At 39.0% G+C, this 20,988-nt stretch overlaps 2 protein-coding genes across 2 annotated transcripts in view; both read left to right on the forward strand.

The window, feature by feature from the left end:
- LOC131314509 (F-box protein At1g30200-like) overlaps positions 1 to 20,988 on the forward strand; it is a 68,257-nt gene that overhangs the window by 2,972 nt on the left and 44,297 nt on the right. The window lies entirely within an intron of this gene.
- Positions 1,527 to 4,048, forward strand: LOC131314124 (F-box protein AUF2-like). Its single transcript, XM_058342617.1, has 4 exons — positions 1,527 to 2,545; positions 2,767 to 2,799; positions 3,809 to 3,890; positions 3,989 to 4,048. Exons 1-4 carry the CDS (start codon positions 1,527 to 1,529, stop codon positions 4,046 to 4,048), a joined length of 1,194 nt encoding a protein of 397 aa, XP_058198600.1.

A 20,988-nucleotide genomic window follows, 5' to 3' on the forward strand; every position in this document is an offset into this window, starting at 1 on the left:
TTTCGGCATCAAGTTCTATAACATTGATGATTGTATTAGTAACTAGCAAATTTTACCCAAACCCAGTTCTATTTGTTGATCCAGGACCACTAACCCAATGTCGCCAAAAATTTTAAAGAAAAGAAAGAAGGAAAATTAAGCTAAAGCAGAGGTTTTCCATGCACAGAGCAAGGATTCTAAACCTCAAAATGTATGAGGATCGGTCTTCAACATTAGTAGGACACACACTATTTCAGAGACTGAGGGATAATTAAGCACCTGGTGATAACTGTTCCCATGGTATTTTTTTTATGGGCGCTGCTATTCGCAGCCCTCTATTTACTCCCATAGCTCGTTAAAAATTTTCAATTATACTCGATAGTTAGTTACCGAAATTGAGATATATTTTCAGCGTCCAATTACCGAAATATAATATTTTTTTCAACAGATGTTTACCGAAAATGCATGTTCGGCAGTTGTTTACCGAAAGTTGAACATATTTTCAACATGTAGTTACTGAAATATAATCTTGTTTTCAACAGCAATTTACCGAAATGTTATTTATGATTTTCAACAATCATTTACCGAAATTTAGTGGGCTACGGGAGTAAATAGAGGGCTGCGAATAGCGGCACCCTTTTTTATTTTGCCAATAAGTTAGACCGTGTATAAAAAAAGTCGGATGATATGTAGCCATGTTCCATGGGTGTTGAATACTGTAACTTTTTTCTCAACCCCCCAAAGTATAAAGTAAAAGTAGGTGTTTAAAAATGCATGTAAATTCACCATGAGTTGTATCTCTTGGTAAATAATGAAGGCATAAATTGTCTATAGTGCACGTGAAATTAAACTGTCTTAGGTATAGTTCCGCTAAGTTTAGCATTTTTTGTCCTTATCTAAATTTTATTTGTGTTTGTTGGTTTTGCGTCAAACTTTTATATATTATTAATTCGTCTCGACAAGAGGAATCAGAAAAGTAAAAATAAAATATACTTTTAACCAAATATGTTTAAACATATCCAATTTTAAGCCAAAAATGCTTCTTTGTTTTTTTAACTTTTTAGCTAAAAAGTGGTTATCTTTCAAAGAATTTGGGTAAAAGTTTAAAAAAAATTACTTTTTTGATTCGTGTTGTTGAGATGAATTAATAATTCGCAAAAATTTTACAAAAAACTAATAAACGCCAAAAAAAAATTGAATAACGACAAAAAATGCTAATAGAGCAGAGCCTGTGAGTCTTTTCTGTCTGCTAAATTTACAGCTGTTATTATCACTTGGACCTAAAGAGCAAACGGAGAAATTTCCGTTTGACCACAAAAGAAAAACAGAGCATACGAATTAGGGACTATATAAGTGAGATTCATAATCTAGGGATGGTGCAAATAAATTTTGCACAGTTTAGGGGGTAAAAACTAAAAAGGTGTGTATCTACCCTTTCTTTTTTTTTTTTTTTTGATCCGCGTGTATCTACCCTTTCTGAAAATACAATTAATCGCACAGTAAGGGTTAGGGTTTCAAATCTCAGCTGTGGGAGGAGAGAGAGAGAGATGGGCTATGTCGACGGAGAAGAAGAAGAAAAAGCAGAGAATCAGTTCCAGCGTTTGCCGGACGACGTCGTCGTAGACATTTTCGACAAGCTCTCCGACATCAAATGCCTCTGCCGATGCTTCATGGTCTCCCAGCGATTCTCTTCCCTCATCCCTCGCGTCCAAACGCTCTCCATCAAAACCCAAATCTGGGACTTCCTTTCCCTTTCCCTTAAACTTTCCGAACCCGAGAATCCCCAAGGAAATGGGTTTCTCGGAAAATTCTCCAAATTCCTAATCAGCAACCTGGTCCTCAAACCCCTTCGATACCTCCCCGATCTCACCCTCTCACCTTGTTCGCGATTCAACTTGTCTGGCGTATTGTTCTTCCGAAAGTTGACACAGATTAGGTCGCTGAATATCGAAATTCCCTCCGATTTCATGGATGAAAACGATTCCTTTTTCAAATGGGGCACCAATTTCCCCAAACTCGACAGCATCACGGTTCTTTACGCTTCATGTATCTCTAAAATCATGGAATCTGAACAAGAGGACGAAACCAACAATGATATAACTCTGGAAGAGATAGATCGCCGGTTAGCAGTAGCCTGTAAGTGCGTAAAAGTTGCGTTGTTGTGGGTGTGCATCTTGTCTTATGTGGTCGAGTTTTACCCAATGCTTGAGAGCTTTACCATTTGCGATTCGATGAACAAGGGGGTGAAGCTCTGTTTGGGTGGTGAAAAGCTTGTGGAGTGCAGGAATTGTTTCAGTGTAAACAAGTTTGTGTCGTTGATGGAAAGGCCCAACTTTTCGAGGCGAGAGAATATGAAGGTCGGGTATGTGTCTGTTTTAGAGCTCCCTATGTCTGGGTATGTGATGAAAGGCTTGACCATTATGAACTTCAGAATATGTGCGGATGATGATTCCGAGGCTGGAAAGGCCATGGTGGATGCGTTTGTGGAGGAGCAAAGTGTTTTTTCAGAAGCCATGGTGCAGATTTGGGAAAACCGTAAGGACGGTATCAAGGCAATGTTTCTTTAGTATGCTAAATATGAATTAGTATGCCTTTACTTCTTGTTGTTGTTACTGCGATGCTAGACAGTTGAATATAAGAACCATATTAGGAGTTCAGTGATGAAAATGCATGGAAATTAGTTTATGATTGTTCTAAATGTGCCTACATTGTTAGAAGAATTTTGAAGGATTCTGCTTGATCTTGTGGTTGTTGGATATCTTAATTCTTTGTTTTCATATGCGGCAGTGGTAGTAACACAGTTGCACATACGACGTTCACGTATCTAGAGTAACCAAACAGTCAACTGTTTCAGGAACCATTGATTGTATGTAAGAATCGTTCAATTTGTGTCCTATTTAGTAAGCATTTATACTTAATTAGTGTAAGTTAATATGATCGTAAAAGGATGCAATCAGTAATGCAAACTCCTGAATCCATTCACACAATATTTGGGATATCCAATCACAGCACAGGTCCGACACTTCATATTTTAGGGGCCGATCTAATAGGTGACAACTGCGACATGTTTAGTCACATAAGCAGCAATATTTTCCGAGTTTTCTTTTGGTGAGAAATAGCGTGGTCAACTATGAATCGTGGATGAAGTTCTGTTAGTTCCTCGATAAGTGGAATTAGGCTTGGGGATAAAAACAATTAAACTGGATGTAACTTTATATCTTTTGCAACCCAGTTAGTTTTCCATAGCTGATTTCTTGTGCTCAGGAAAGAGGACATGTCGGTTTTGCTCACTGTTTGACCGCGAGTAGGGAAAGGTGAAGCAAATTGTTGGTTATATTAATTTGAAAAAAAAAGAAAGAAAAAGAAAAGTAGAAAAACTGATTTGGTGTCTTAACTATGTTTTTCTACTTTTTATGGGGTGTGATATTTGGCTGGTTTTTTTTACTTATTTTCATCCCTGTTTGACGTTGTGCCTTTGGCACTAATATATCTAGTATTGTTGATAGCATTAACTTGCAATTTTTACCTTGTTCAAAATTCAACTTTAGAAGTCTTCATCCAATGCTTGTTTGATGGGAGCTTCCAAAGATTCATGGGCCCCCTTGATTAAGATATTGGCTGCACTTTAAGCTTCTTGATCTTTTTCACCATTAGGGTTGAAGATACTCGACTCTTGAATTTTTATCCATAACCTGTTTCACCGAAGCTTCCTAGTATTCATGGCCTGCTTGAGTCCTTGACTGGGAAACTACTTACATTTTAAGTTTTTAACATACGATGATTGATGACCACATTTAGTTTATTTTGGGAATTTTCTGTTGTTTGCTAGTTGGTTATTCTATCTTTTCCGTGGAACAATTTGTATTATTTGCAATGAAGTAGAAAAGAAAAAAGCTCATTATCAGGTTGAGGTGAATTCAGTTCTTCCTAATGATGTAAATTTCACCATTCGCAAATGGAGATTCTTTTGAAATACCTGTTAAATTTTGTTGAAAACTTTCTGTTGTAGAAGGTGGAATTCTTTCCACTCTATAGTAGAGAAGAAAATCCAATGATAGGAAATGACTAAAAGGCTAGAACAGGTAATAGTTTTGTTGTGGCGTCTGTGGTTTGAGGGGAATTCTAATGCAGGGAATCACAGCCCAGTCATAGCAAAAAGTAGGGGTGAAAGAAAAACTAGTTAAGCCGAACCGAAACCAAAAACCAGACCAAATCGGTTAGTTCCTAAGCGAAATTGTTCATAGTAACATGGGCCGTGGCGAGTTCCTTCTGGTGAGATATAGTAGCATATGCTCAACTACGAAACATGGATGCCTGGATGGAATTGTTCGGGTTAGTTCCTAAATGAGTGGGACTAGGCTTTGGATACACAGCCAACTGAACTGGATATTACTAGTAAGTTTGTTTCTTTTGCAACCCATGTTTTCCATTAATTTATTTCCAATGCTCAGGAAAGTGGATACGTTGATTGTCCTCTCTAGTCATCAGATGGATACTCTGAAACAAAGGTTATTTAACTCTCAGAAATGCTACACACACATACAATCTGTGCACAGATTGTGCACAGATTTTGTTGTGGGGCCCACCACGGGTCCCACACAAATCATCCGAGCCGTTCATTAAATGTAAAATATTTTTTCCAGGGTCTCCGTAAAAAATAATCTCAATCCGATACCTATAGATGCTCGATCCAATCGTATAACTTTTCATTATCCGAAAATCTGAATGAAAAGTTAGATGGTTGGATGAAGCACCTATAGGTATTGGATTGAACTTATTTTTTACGGGGACCCTTGAAAAAATGTTTTACATTTAATGAACGGCTTGGATGATTTGTGTGGGACCCGTAATGGGCCCCATAACGAAATCTATGCACAATCTGTGCACAAAAATCTGTACCGGTAGCAGGACTCTTTAACTCTAGTCCCCTAGGTTATTCCCCTAAGATTGATTGTCCGATACTACGTAGCCACTGGCCAATTGGCCATACTCCAGGAGTAATTTTTTTGGCAACCCAGGAAAGTAGTAAAAAGTGAAATTGGGTGTTTATAAAAGCAAATAAATTCACCATGAGTGTCTCTTGGCAAGTATTAGTCCCTCCGTCTCATATTCTTATTATGTTTTTACTATTTGGGAGCTCTAAAAAATTGATTATATCTTTTAATTTATAATTTCTTATACTATCAACTATGGATTTTGTTTGATAGATCTTAAATCATTTATTAAATAAAGTTTTCGAAATCGTAAAAAATATTATAGATTTTAAGATATAGACAATTGTTTGAGTGCACAAAAAGTGAAACTTGACGGGACATGGGACGGAGGAAGTAATACTAATGAAGGCTTAAGCCCACAAAATTGACTGGATTAATATCGTCTGTAGATCACGTGAGTCTTTTCCGTCCACTAATTTTACAATAAAACAATTGACACGAGCTTTTTCAAAAAAATATCATGCACAGATCACTATGTGGGGGCCCACCCCAAGTCTTATACAAATGATCCGAGTCATTTGTTATATTTAAAATATTTTTTAATGGCCTTGTGCAAAAAAAATGAGTTCAATCTAATATTTATAAGTGTTCGACCGAACATCTAATTTTTCATTCAAAATTTTGATACCTAAAATATAAATGAAAAGAACAAACTAATAACTAGTTTTTGGGACAATGTAGGTGAAATTCATAATCTAGGGAGAATGTAAATAAAGTAAATGATTTTTATGTTTTTAACTTTTAAACTGTCACTCATTTTTTTTACTTCATCTTTAAACTACAAAAATTACTTATTTTGTTTTTAAACTATCCAAATTTCACTCATTGAGTCCAATGAGTGGAATTTGGACTATTAGAGCATCTCCAGCCTTGACCTATTTTAAGACTCAAATTTAAAAATGGGGCAAAAATCAAAAAAAATCTCTTTCCAATTTTTGACCCAAACCCTTTCCCATTTTGGGTTTTACCCATTTTTTTCTCAAATCTGAGACAACTTTTACCTTGACCCATTTCTCCAACGGCTAGTTAGAGAGAGAGAAAGAGGGAGATGTGTAAAATTTGAGTTTGATGGTTGGAGATGTGTCTACCCAAAATGAGTTTTTACCCAAAATTTGAGGAAAAATATGGGTGAAAGCTGGAGATGCTCTAAAGGAATAGTTCGACTCATTAAGAATAGTTCGACTCATTAAAGGATTAATTGGACTATATGGATAGTTTAAAAACGAAATATGTGATTTTAGTAATTTAAAAGAACAAAATAGAAAAAGAGTGATAATCGGAGGAATTAATAACAGAAATCCTAGCCATACCGACCCATTTCATACCGAAACCGTATCAACGGCCGCTCCGGGCTGTCTCCGGCCACCGGACGGCCAATCCGAGCCGTTCAAAAATTCTAAAAAAAGAAACCGAGGGGCCTTACGCGAGAATAAATGGCATCCAATGTGTGTAGAGTGGTTAGATTGAGTATCCTATTTTTCGTGTATACTCGTGTATATATGTATATGCGAAAATTAAGGTACTCGATCTAACCACTCTACACAGATTAGATGCCGTTTTATTTTCATGTGGGCCCCTCAGTTTTTTTTATAGAATTTTTGGACGGCTCGAATCGGCCGTCCGGTGGCCGGAGACTGCCCGGAGCGGCCATCGGAACGATTTCGGTATGGAATGGGTCGATACGGCTAGCACTTCTCGATTAATAAATCATAAAAAACTCAAAATAATCCTAGGGACCTAGGGTTTCAAATCTCAGAGCAGTGGGAAGTTGGAACGATACAGCCGAGGGAGGACTGGAAGCAATTAGAGAGAGAGAGAGAGAGAGAGAGATGATCAGCTCTGTCCATGGAGCAAAGGAAGAAGAAGAAGCAGAGAACCCTTTCCACTGTTTGCCGGACGACGTGGTCCTACACATCTTCGACAAGGTCTCCCACATCAAATGGCTCTGCAGATGCTTTCTCGTCTCCAAGCGATTCGCTTCCCTCGTCTCTCGCGTCCAAGCACTCTCCATCACGAGCGATATCTCTCGCGTCCAAACGGCCTCCGAGCAGTTCTCTTTGCGCCTGCATGTTTCTGGCCTCGTGTTTCTGGCCAAGTTGTTACAGATTCGAGCTCTGAATATCGAGATACGCTATGATTTTGTCGATGACAATGATTCAGTTTTTAAATGGGGGGCCAATTTCCCCCAACCCGACAGCGTCACGGTTCTTTACGCTACGTCTCTCTCTAAAATGACGGGATCCGAAAAAAAAGAAGCCGTCGAAACTGAGAATGGGATAACTCGGGAAGATGTACAACGCCGAGAAGTGGTAGCCGTTGAGTGCATAAAATGTGCAATTAGGTGGGTAGGAATCTTGTGTTATGTTGTCCTGGATTACCCTACGCTTCAGATCGTTACCATTTGCGATTCGATGAACAAGGGGGTGAAGCTGTGTTTGGGTGGTGAAAAGCTTGAGGAGTGCAGGAGTGCGTTCGATTTCGAATGGGTGCGTTCGTTGGGGAAAAGGGCCGAGTCGTGGACGCAAGAGAATATGAAGATTGGGTATGTGCCTGTTTTAGAGCTCCCTGTGTCTGGGTGTGTGATGAAAGGGGTGACCGTTATGAACTTCAGAATGTTTGCTGATGATAATTCTGAGGTTGAAACGGCCATGGTGGATGCGTTTGCGGAGGAACATGGTGTTTTTTTGGAAGCCGTGGTGCAGATTCTGGAAAAGCATAGGGATGGTATCGAGGCATTGCTCCATAACTAAAATTGATACTAAATCCTAGCAAATAGCAATTATGTCTTTACTTGCTTTTCTTTTTACTGATTTAGTTTCACTTGCTGACTAAGAAGCTTGGCTTGCTAGTCCGGTTGAATATAAGACAAAACCATTATAGGAGTGTCGCGAGCAAATTATATGGAAATTTGTATCTGAACATGAATTGCTCGAAATGTGCTTTACATTGTTGGAAGAACTTTCAAGAATTCTGCTTTGATGGGAAATCCAAAATCATGAATCTTAATGCTGCTACTATTGAAATCGTTATTGGCCAGGGTGCTAATCTTTGTTTTCAGCATCAAACAGGCACTAAGAAATGCACTGGTAGTAACAGGGTAGCGTATATCACATTCACGCTGCTAGACTAACCTAACAGCTTAAGAGTTATAGCCTGTTGGAACCACCAAACCATTTTCTTTAGTTAATTAGCCTTTACTTGGTGCCAGGATAAACACTTACTAATGCTTAGTGTAAGTCGCCTGACTGGCTTCTTTGCGGTATAGGGATTGTAATGATAGAAGGATGCAATTGGCAATGCTAACTCTTGAACCCATTTGAACATACAAAGTTTGAATAAATGTGGTAGGTTTCACCTCTTTGCTGGATATTTGGTTACGGATACACACCGTAATTTAGTAGATCCACGCACCTAATTTAGGGGACTCACTCACTACATAGCAGCATAGGTCCAACGCTTCATATTTCGGGGGTGAACTAGTAGGTGTCCACTGCGGCATGTATAGGCGCATGGGCGGTAAAAATGTTCGAGTAGTTCCTCAAGGAGTGGAATTACACGTTGGGATACAGATAACTAAACTGGATATAAATAGGTTACCTTCTTCTACAACCCAGTTTTTAATAACTGATTCATTACGCTCGGGAAAGTGCACGCATCAATATTCATGCCTAATCGTTTCCCCATTAAGTATATTTAAGATACAAATCATCACAAGAATTTATTAAATGGCAGGTTAAAAAGGAAAAAAAAGTAGTAAAGAAGTTGTCATACTTTATTAGATCTGTGAGTTCAATTCCATGGTACCGAGATTGCATCTGGACCTCTGTTCCGTGCAATTTCAACCGTAAGCCCGTAAGATCGCTCAAAAGACTCCTACCAGTGAGAGTTTTGGTATGCTCAACTACGAAACATGGATATGCCTGGATGGAATTGTTCGGGTTAGTTCCTAAACGAGTGGAACTAGGCTTTGGGATACAGCCAACTAAACTGTATATTAGTAAGTTTATTTCTTTTCCAGGTTATTTAAAGGTTACCCCATTTAACACTTGAACTCGGGGACCCTGGACAACTGGATATTAGTAAGTTTGTTTCTTTTCCAGGTTATTTTAAGGTTATTTAACACTTGAACTCGGGGATCCTGTTGTCCATTTGGTATGCAGGCTGTTCTTTCATTTAAAGAGGCTGCGTTTCTGAAAACAATTCTTTCATTGTGTTTATAGTTTCTGTTTTCATTTTGCCACGGCCCTTTTTATCAAATTTTCATTGATAATTTTGATAGTTTATTCCTCTGAGCATTATCCAAGGTGTATAACCGACGCTTCCACCGATTGCTTATAAATTTTTTGTAAATCAACACTTCAGCGATACCGAATATTAGCATAAGGTAAACATGGATAAAGCATGCTTGGCTACCAGTTCAGTTCGACTATACCACATATATTCCCTCAACATATATTCCCTCAAGTTTTTCTTTATCACCGTACAAATTCCCTGGAGTTGGTGTTACAAAAAATACAGAAACCAGCTTATGGATCTATTCACGTTGATCAATATCGATATTTGTCTCCAAGAAATATGCGTGATTATCCTACTTTTGATGAGTAAATATGCTTGTAATAGTCTGCCTACAATTCCAGCGAATAATAATCAAAATTTGTAACTTACAGACCAAGATACAGGAGATAATACTATTGTTGCCATAAATCAAATTATGCAGGAGATCACTGTCTCACAAACCCATTTGGTGGGTATCTCTCTCTCTGCTCTCCCCACTCAATTGTTATCCCCTAACCTCCTACTCACTGCAGTCAAGCTTAAGCCACTGACATCCCCCTAAGCTTGATTGTCCACCTGATAGTCATCCGACTCATCCCTTCTCCTCCTTCTCTGCTTCGTCCTCTGTTGACATTTTTCTTCTCTGCCCCTGCCTCTCTGTCTCACCGAACAATCTCTTGTTTTGTCCTCCTTATTAAAAAAATCGCGTTCGTTAATTTTGCGTCAAACTTTTGTGAATTATTAGTTCATCTCGCCGAGAAGAATCAAAAAAGTAAAACATTTTTACTTTTACCCAAATATTTTTAAAAATATCTCAGATAAAACTCAAAAAGCCCATCTCGTTTTTCCATCTCATTGTGAAAAAGTTTTAGACAAAAAAACACAGAGTACTTTCATGCATAATTTTTTTAATTTGTTGACACCAAATTGGTGTCAAGAAATTCTAAAATTTGCGGGAGATTACACAAAAATTCAGAGGATATATAAGGAAGGTAATGACTTCACGTGGTTTTCTATTGCAAAAGACGTGTGATGTTATTGTGTAGCTTTCAAATAAGGAATGCTATGGTGAACGTGTCTTGGTAACCATATTTGAGGGGGTTCGATCTCTTCTGTTTTGAAAACTCATGTATTTTCGTGCTGATGGATTTTTTGAATGTTGAATTGTGTGATTTTTATTTTTATGTTTTAAATTTAACGACTAGAAAATTTCTTGGCATAAAGGATCCGCCTCACCTTATGTGGCATCTGATAAGGAGGTGCTGATATCAGCTAATAGCCCCCACCATTTATTTGATTATTTCCCTCTCTCCTCTCCAATTTAGTTTTGGAGGGAAAAATTTTCAGTGCCGAGTTGGCAGCACGTGGTGTCCGGTTGGTGCATTCGAGCTGTCAATTACATTTTTGAACAGCTCAAATTTAGAGAAAAAAAATGAAAGAGAATGTGTTGAGATAAAAGAAGAGATTGGACGGCCCGAATATGCTGAGCGGGTACTACATGGGTTATACAGATCCAGCACCCCAAAAATTTCTCGTTTTGGAGGGATTTACGTTTCATTTCCATTCTCGCGCCTAAACAGACTTTTCGTCTCTCTCTCTCTCTCTCTGTCTCTCTCTTCCCGTGGTTTTTTTGGTTCTGGTTCTAAAAATCTCCATTTCAGGGGTTTCCATAAACCATTATACTTCAAGCTACACCAAAACACACTTATATTTTCGCTTCCAACAAACATCGAAACCACATCTGTTCTGGGAATCCTCGATTCGGCGTTGGCACCGACGCACCGTCCCGATTGGGGTTCTTCCCAGGTAATTTCCCCAATTCTTAGTTTGCATTTTCTGTTGGTGCAAAAATTGGAACCTTCAAAATCTGGAGCCTTCTGAAATTTGAACAAACTGATGGAAACCGCTTCGAGTCACGTTACGTCGTCGCTTTCCGAAAACAGTATTCGCCCCCACCAATTGGTGTGCACCGGGTTACAGCGAATCTGTTCTGAGGATAAAACGAAGCCCGATCAATGATCTTCTGCCTGCGTCCGCACAAACGAAGGACAGACAGAATACCGAGCCTATGAGAATCAATTGAACCAAGTACTGTTAATTCCGTTTCTGCAGAATAACGGAATAACAGTATAGAAAACAACGAGACAGAGAAGCAGGAGAGTTTCTGGATATTTTTTTGGTGTCTCAAATGAATTAACCAATGGCCTATTTATAGACTTATAGGCACCCTTACGTGAAAGGTTGTGTCTTTTGTAAACACACATTAGAAAGGGTATGTCTTTTGAAGACAATTAATTATGAGAAAGGATCATGCCTTTTAGTAGGCACCCTTTCATGCCAATAATTAATTAGGAAGAGTCATGCCTCTTAGAGGCACCTCCATGTATCACATCCCTTTCTAACAATCACACCCCATTCTAATAGTCACACCCTAAGTTAATAGGTGTAATAACTATTCACGTAAAGTCATACCCCATGTGAAAAGGTGTCGCACCTTTTCACGAATAACCTCCCGCAACCTTTTATTTTGAAAACCTCCAACAATCCCCCACCATTTTCGAAATAGAGAAAAAGTTTTCTTGGTTCCTTTGAAAAGACTTGTGCATCAATGAAGGTGTCTCACGACTTGAACCATTCACCTAGTGAAAACACATCAAAGTTAGTCGGAAAGCATAGTAGACTTGTCTTTGAACTAGCGATCCTTAAATGACCAACCGGACATGTCTCACGCACGCATCTTGCCTGACTCAGGTATTCAAATTTGCCGACACGTGGTTTGGCCGTGTGTCTTTATCCTGAATTTCGTGAGCGCTCTAGAGTCCTAGCCCTTGAACCCATAGAAGGCGGCACCACCTTCACACTCATATAGGTAGACTTTGAAAGTGCCCCTGTAACTACAGCACTTGAAACCTAACAAACCGTTAGAAGTCTATTAAAAGCTAAGTAGCTTAACCTCCATGTTTACATTACAGGTACCAAGCATTTACCATGGGATGGATAAAATCGGAAAATGCTTGCAACCACAACTTATGGTGTACTTTGCTCATTGAACCCAAGACTTGAAGTTATTCAAGCGTTGAGTCGAGTTTCCACCAAGAGTGATTAGATTTCAATGGGCTTGAGTCCCATCCCCTGTGATGTTCTCCACATCAAATCCCTTGCAAGACCTTTTGTTAAAGGATCAGCCAAGTTTTGACTTGATTTTACATAATCAATGGTTATCACCCCATCTGTAATCAAGTTCCTCACATAGCTATGTCGAAGTCCTATATGCCTGGACTTTCCATTATACACCTGGCTATAAGCCCGTGATAAAGTCGACTGACTATCACAATGCAAAGATATAGGTGGCATAGGTTTTGGCCACATGGGTATCTCCCACAACATACTTCTCAGCCACTCTGCCTCTTTGCTCCCTGCTGCTAGTGCTACAAACTCAGCTGCCATAGTTGAGTCTGTAATGAGACTCTGTTTCTTAGATCCCCAAGAAACTGTTCCTCCACCAAGTGTGAAGACCCATCCACTTGTTGACAAGTGATCTTCATTCTCGGCTATCCAACTAGCATCAGTATATCCTTCTAGAACCGAAGGATAACCACTATAAACCATCCCATAGTCTATAGTTTTCTTTAGATACCTCAATACCCGATTAACTGCGTTCCAATGGACATCGCTCGGATTATGTGTGTACCTACTTAGTTTCCCCACAGCGTATGCAATATCTGGTCTCGTGCAAGTCATGGCATACATCAAGCTTCCTATCACTCTAGAATATTCTAGTTGTGAAATTGCTCTACCAGTATTAGGATACAACTTAACATGTGGATCAAATGGTGTAGAAATCGGCGTGCAATCAAAGTGATTAAACTTCTTTAAAACTTTCTCAATGTAATGAGACTGATTAAGGATTAAATTTCCTTTTTGTCTCTTAATTCTGATTCCCAGAATTACATCAGCAACACCCATATCCTTCATACTAAAACTAGATGAAAGGATATCCTTTGTACTTTGAATGCTTTCTAGATCAGTCCCAAAGATAAGCATATCATCCACGTACAAACATATGATTACACCTTGATTACCACTAAATTTACTATATACACATTTATCAGACTGGTGTATCCTAAACCCGTTTGATACAATCACCTTATCAAACTTTTCATGCCACTGTTTAGGTGCTTGTTTAAGTCCGTAAAGAGACTTAACAAGTTTGCATACTTTGTGTTCTTGACCTTGCACAACAAAACCCTCCGGTTGCTCCATATAAATCTCTTCATCCAACTCACCATTTAGGAATGCAGTCTTAACATCCATTTGGTGAATCTCAAGTTTATAAATGGAAGTCAACGCAATTAGTACTCTAATTGTAGAGATCCTTGCCACCGGAGCATAAGTATCGAAATAATCAATACCTTCTTTTTGCGTAAAGCCCTTGGCAACCAACCGTGCCTTGAACTTGTCGATTGTACCATCGACCCTCATTTTCTTCTTGAAAATCCATTTGCAGCCAATGGCTTTGGAACCCGGAGGCAAATCAGCAAGAACCCAGGTATTATTACCCATAATAGAATGCATTTCATCCTGGATTGCTTCTTTCCAGAAAGCATAATCTTGTGATTTCATAGCCTCCCCGATGGTCAAGGGATCCGATTCCACATGAAGCGAAATCATGAAATGATTATCTGCAATCTTTCTAGTTCCTTCAACTAGATAAACTATGAAGTCAGGACCAAATGACTTAGCAACTCGAGCCCTTTTGCTTCTCCTAAGTCCGCCATGTTCCGTAGGTTCTGCCTCTATGTCAGACTCCACAGAGTCTGGCTCATTCTCTTGATTAGGCACCTTTGGAATAGATACGAACCTATTCTCATAAAATACTGCATCACGTGATTCAATAATGGTGTTTACTCCAACTGAATCATTTGGCTCAGAAACCAGAAACCGATATGCTTTACTATGTAAAGCATAACCAATGAATATGCATTCAATTCCTTTTTCACCCAACTTCTTCCTTTTGGGTTTCGGCAATCTAACGATTGCTCTACATCCCCAAGTTTTGAAATAACTTAGGTTCGGTTTCTTTCTTTTCCATAACTCATAAGGAGTTATATTAGACTTTTTGAGAGGCACCCTATTCAAAATATAAGTAGCAGTAAGTATGGCTTCGCCCCACATACCACTACTTAATCCTAAATTGCTAAGCATAGCATTAACCATCTCAGTCAAAGTCCGATTCTTTCTTTCAGCAACTCCATTTTGCTGTGGAGTATAAGGTGCAGTTTTCTCATGAATGATCCCAACTGATTCACAGTAATCAGGGAAATGGTATTCACCACCCCTATCAGACCTTAAACGTTTTATCTTTGTTCCACATTGATTTTCAACTTCGGTTTTAAAAGCAATAAACTTCTCAAGAACTTCATCTTTTGAATGCAATAGATACACATAGCAATATTTGGAATAGTCATCTATGAAAGTTACAAAATATTCCTTACCTCCTCTAGTTGGAGTGCTATGCATGTCACACACATCACTATGAACAAGTTCTAACAGAGTAGTTGTTCTTTCAATTTTAGGAAATGGAACTCTGGTTATTTTAGTAAGTGAACACACTTTGCATTTATCAACCATATCAACATCATATTTAGGTATCAAATCTAATTTAACCATAGTATCCATTTTCCTAGTATTAACATGCCCCAACCGATTATGCCATAAAGAAAGAGAGTCAATCAAGTAAGCAGAAATAGCAACTGTGTTATTAATGTTAAGCTTGAACATGCCCTCGTACAAATAGCCTTTCCCAACAAAAGTACCACTCTTAGACAGAACAAATTTGCCTGACTCAAACACTAACTTGAAACCATGCTTATTAAGCAGGCTTCCAGATACAAGATTTTTCCTAACTTCTGGTACATAGTAAACATCAGTCAGAGTCAGAATCTTCCCAGAAGTGAACTCTAAGTCCACTTTTCCTTTGCCTTTGATAAGAACAGTTGATGAATTACCCATGTAAAGAACTGTACCATCTTCAACCGATTCATAGTCGGTGAAGAACCTCTTATCATTGCACACATGCTTTGTAGCCCCTGAGTCGATCCACCAGTTATCAGCATCCTCGAGAACATTAATCTCGGATATTACAGCCACAAAGTTATTCTTTGAACTCGATGCCCCTGGATCATTCTTCTTGTTGGACTTGCAGTCCTTCTTGAAGTGCCCTGGCTGACCGCAACGCCAACATACAACTTTTGGCTTTTTCCCTTTTGGTTCATCGCCACGGTCATCGCCCTTTCGGGCTTTCTGCTTCTGTTTACCTTTACCCTTGTTGGTACTCTTTCCTCCATCCACTACATGGATCTTGGAGATATTATCTCTAAGTTCCTCCTTTTCTTGACGCTTTGACTCTTCCTCCACCCGAAGATGGACAGCCAATTGTTCCAGCGTAAGATCCTCAGTTTTGTGTTTAAGAGTTTTCTTATACTCTTTCCAGGAGGGAGGAAGTTTATCAATCACAGATGACACTATGATCGATTCATCCATGTTCATGTTCTTAACCTTAAACTGATTTAAGATATGCTGAATTTCATGCAACTGATCAATCACAGACTTGTTATCAATCATTTTGTAGTTCATAAATTGACTGACCAGAAATTTCTTACTTGTTGCATCTTCAGTCAAATACCTCCCTTCCAAGGAATCCCACATCTCCTTTGCAGTCTCTGTATCCGAATACACATCGAACAAAGCATCCGAAAGTGCATTCAGAATATGACCCTTGCAAATGTAGTCATCACTTTCAAACTTCTTCCTCACACGAGCCTCCTCCAATGTTTCATCTTCATTCTCCTCCGGAAAGGGGTTGATGAGAACATACACGACTTTGAGAGTCGTAAGCAAAAAATGCAACTTCTTTTGCCAACGTCTGAAGTTACCGCCATCAAACTTGTCCAATTTCACGAAATCTTGTGTCAACGCTCGCAACGATTTTGAAGCCATGGTAGAAATACTGTTTTCGATTGTTGGTGCAAAAATTGGAACCTTCAAAATCTGGAGCCTTCTGAAATTTGAACAAACTGATGGAAACCGCTTCGAGTCACGTTACGTCGTCGCTTTCCGAAAACAGTATTCGCCCCCACCAATTGGTGTGCACCGGGTTACAGCGAATCTGTTCTGAGGATAAAACGAAGCCCGATCAATGATCTTCTGCCTGCGTCCGCACAAACGAAGGACAGACAGAATACCGAGCCTATGAGAATCAATTGAACCAAGTACTGTTAATTCCGTTTCTGCAGAATAACGGAATAACAGTATAGAAAACAACGAGACAGAGAAGCAGGAGAGTTTCTGGATATTTTTTTGGTGTCTCAAATGAATTAACCAATGGCCTATTTATAGACTTATAGGCACCCTTACGTGAAAGGTTGTGTCTTTTGTAAACACACATTAGAAAGGGTATGTCTTTTGAAGACAATTAATTATGAGAAAGGATCATGCCTTTTAGTAGGCACCCTTTCATGCCAATAATTAATTAGGAAGAGTCATGCCTCTTAGAGGCACCTCCATGTATCACATCCCTTTCTAACAATCACACCCCATTCTAATAGTCACACCCTAAGTTAATAGGTGTAATAACTATTCACGTAAAGTCATACCCCATGTGAAAAGGTGTCGCACCTTTTCACGAATAACCTCCCGCAACCTTTTATTTTGAAAACCTCCAACATTTTCTTGTGATTAATGTGCGGAATGGTGCAGCCTATAGATTGATATAATTGAACTGGGTTGATTAGCATTTACCCAATAGTCAATCAATACTAGTATTTCGAGTAGGGTGATTTCACTGATTGTCCATGGATATCCATGAAAAAGTAATCGTTGGGGCTTAGCTTTCTAAATAACAGAGAGAAACCGACGACAAACACAGAATGATAGCCAAAACCCTAGCTACATGCTTAGTTTTTCTTTTTCTTTTTTGGTCAATCGGAAATTCACATGCTTAGTTTTCCTGTTCAAATGCTACTGTGGAAATTCTTTCAATATTTTAGGCTTGTATTTCTACTTTATTTGGACGATGCATTAAAATTCTCTAAGTAGTTCTCAATCTCATGTTGTGCAGTCATGGAAGAAGAAATTTATTGGTCGACGCCACTGATCCGTAATTTCCCCATACTTGAATGAATAATTTAATTCTCCCTAGCGATTTCCTCTTATAGCAAAACTTCTCCCTGAGCTTCGAGGCTGACAGATAGGCTATGTAGCAATCACACACACACACAGAGAGAGAGAGAGAGAGAGAGAGAGAGAGAGAGAGAGATTGATGGAGCACTGGGCTGCGAAGAAGAAGAAGAACGAAGAAGCAGAGAACCAGTTCCAGCGTTTGCCAGACGACGTCGTACTCAACATCTTCGATAAGCTCTCTGACATCCAATGCCTGTGCAGATGCTTCGTTGTCTCCAAGCGGTTCTCTTCCCTCATCCCTCTCGTCCAAACAGTCTCTATCGAAAGCAAAACCTGGATTTCTAAATATGATGAAAAAATTGTTCCGTGGAATTCTATATATGATCACGGAGGAACTATTCCCCTCGGAGATCTCTCAGAATCCTTAATAACCAACTTGGTCTTCAGACCCCTTCGAGAGCTCCACAATCGCTCTCTCTTTCCTTCTTCTCCTCGGGATGTTTCTGGAGTCTGGTTCCTCACTAAATTAACACACGTTCGAGCTCTCAATATTGAGCTTCCCTCCTCTTTCGTCGGTAACTATGATTCTGTTTCCAAATGGGGTGCCAAATTCACCCCACATCTCGACAGTGTCACATTTCTCTATGCATCATCTCTCTCTAAAATGATGGAATATGAACAAGAAGAAGAAGAAGAAGAATCTGAATCTGAAGAAGAAGAAGAAGTAGCAGCCGCCGCCGCATCATCATCTGAATCTGAAGAGGAAGAAGAAGAAATGGAGAATGGGATTACTAATAGGGAGCGAAAACGCCGAGTATTTATAGCCATTGAATGCATAAAAGATGCAGTGTTGTGGCTAGGAATCTTGTGTTTTGTCTCGCATCAGAGCGTTACCATCATCGATTCGAAGAAAAAGGGGGCAAAGCTCTGTCTGAGTGGTGAAAAGCTTGCGGAGTGCAGGAATACATTCAGTATGTGCGGGATGCATTCGTTGTCAAACATGGGTAGGTCATGGACGCTAGAGAATATGAGGGTTGGGTATGTGCCTGTTTTACAGCTGCCAATGTCCGAGTATGTGATGATAGGGGTCACCATTGTTAACTACAAAATGTTTGCTGATGATGATTATGACGCCTATAAGGCCATGGTGGATAATTTTGCGGAGGAACAAGATGTGTTTTCGGAAGCCGTGGTGCAGATTCAGGAAAAACACAAGGACTGTATGACCAATGTATTGTTCTAGAACTCAAAGTTGATGCTAATTCTGAATTATGTCTTTAGTTGCTGCTGTTATTACTGCTTTAATTTTACTTACCAATTCAAAAGCTTCGCCTACATTGCTAGTCTACAATTCTGCAATGCTAGTCAGTTTAGTGATCAAATTTTTTGAATTGTTCCAAATGTGCCTACAGTGTTAGTTGAATTTTAAAGCCTTCTGCTTTGATGTTATGGTTGACGGAATCTTGAATCTTAAATTGTGATATGCAGCAGTACCTCAAGTTTAACAGTGAGCTGTGTCGCAAATATTTAATTTCACTGTCTTAGCAGCATGGATAAATGCAGAGGTAGTACCGTAGTAACATGGTTGCATAGATCACCTTCACATAGCTAGATTTAACAAAGACTTCTAGTGTTGTAGCCTGAAGGAACCAATAAGCTCATAAGCATTCAGTTTTGGCATTTACACTCAGTATATGGCATCTGATTAGGATCTGTAGCTGTACAGGTTTTGTAATGATAAAATGGATGCGATTGGTAGGTTTTTCCCGTTCGGTGGTTATAAAGGAAAAGAAAGTAGTAAAGAAGTTGTCATACTTTATTAGATCTGTGTGTTCAATTCAAGTAGTAAAGAAGTTGTCATACTTTATTAGATCTGTGTGTTCAATTCCATGGTACCGAGATTGCATCTGTACCTCTGTTCCGTGCAATTTCAACCGTAAGCCCGTAAGATCGCTCAAAAGACTCCAACCAGTGAGAGTTTTGGGATGCTCAACTACGAAACATGGATGCCTGGATGGAATTGTTCGGGTTAGTTCCTAAATGAGTGGAACTAGGCTTTGGGAAGGTTACTCCATTTAACACTTGAACTCGTGGACCCTGGACAACTGGATATTAGTAAGTTTGTTTCTTTTCCAGGTTATTTAACACTTGAACTCGGGGACCCTGTTGTCCATTTGGTATGCAGGCTGTTCTTTCATTTAAAGAGGCTGCATTTCTGAAAACAATTCTTTCATTGTGTTTATAGTTTCTGTTTTCATTTTGCCACAGCCCTTTTTATCTGATTTCCATTGGTAATTTCTGTAGTTTATTCCTCGAGTATTATCCAAGGTGTATAACCGACGCTTCCACCGATTGATTAGAATTTTTTGGTAAATCAACACTTCAGCGATACCGAATATTAGCACAAGGTAAACATGGATAAAGCATGCTTGGCTACCAGTTCAGTTCGACTATACCACATATATTCCCTCAAGTTTTTCTTTATCACCATACAAATTCCCTCGAGTTGGTGTTACAAAAAGTGCAGAACCACGTTATGGATCTATTCACATTGGTCGATATCGATATTTGTCTTGATGAAATACGCTTGATTATCCCACTTTTTGATGAGTAATAACAAATATGTTTGTGATAGTCTGCCTACAATTCCAGCTAATAGTTACAAAAAATTTGTAATTTACAGACCAAGATACAGGAGATAATACTATATTGCCATAAATCAAATTATGCAGGAGATCACTCTGTCTCTCAAACCCATTTGGTGGGTATCTCTCTCTGGCCCCCTCATTTGTTATTTTCACTGCAATCAAGCTTAAACCAACATGCCCCCTAAGCTTGATTGTCATCCCTTCTCATTCTTCTCTGCTTCGTCTGGGAATTGTCTGCTGACCTTTTTCTTCTCTGCCTCGGTCTCACCGAACAATCCCTTGTTTTGTCCTCCTCATTAAAAAAAAATCGCGTTCGTTAATTTTGCGCCAACCTTTTTTGGATTATTAATTCATCTCGATGAAAGGAATTGAAAAAGCAAAACATTTTTATTTTTACCCAAATATTTGTAAAAATATCCTTGATAAAGCTTAAAAAGTCCATTTCGTAGATCCTTTTACATCTCATTGTGGAAAAGTTTTAGACAAAAAAAATAAGGATAAAGTACAGATTACCTTCCTATGTTTTGATCAAAACTGCAGATGATCTTCTTGTGTTTACTTAATGACCACTTCACCTCTTTATGATTTTGGAATAAAATGCAACCCTAACGTTGTTAACAGAAAATGTTAAATGACTATAGTACCCTAGCACGTCTAAAGGGAATGATGAGAAACCCAAATCCCTAAAATGTTGAACTCAGAAATTCCCCAAATCAAAACACCACTGGTCCATTCCCGATCACCGACTCTGGCGCCACCACCACTGTCCACTCATATCTCTCTCTCTCCATAGTTCAGTTCAGTTCACTCAATTCCTCCCGACATATGACAAACCCTCCTTAAAAATCCATCTCAGAAATCAATCCAATTTCTCAGATAAAAAAAACAAAGTACTCTCCTGCATAATTTTG

Source organism: Rhododendron vialii, chromosome 13a (assembly GCF_030253575.1).
Source record: "Rhododendron vialii isolate Sample 1 chromosome 13a, ASM3025357v1".
In the NCBI taxonomy this organism is placed as follows: domain Eukaryota; kingdom Viridiplantae; phylum Streptophyta; class Magnoliopsida; order Ericales; family Ericaceae; genus Rhododendron; species Rhododendron vialii.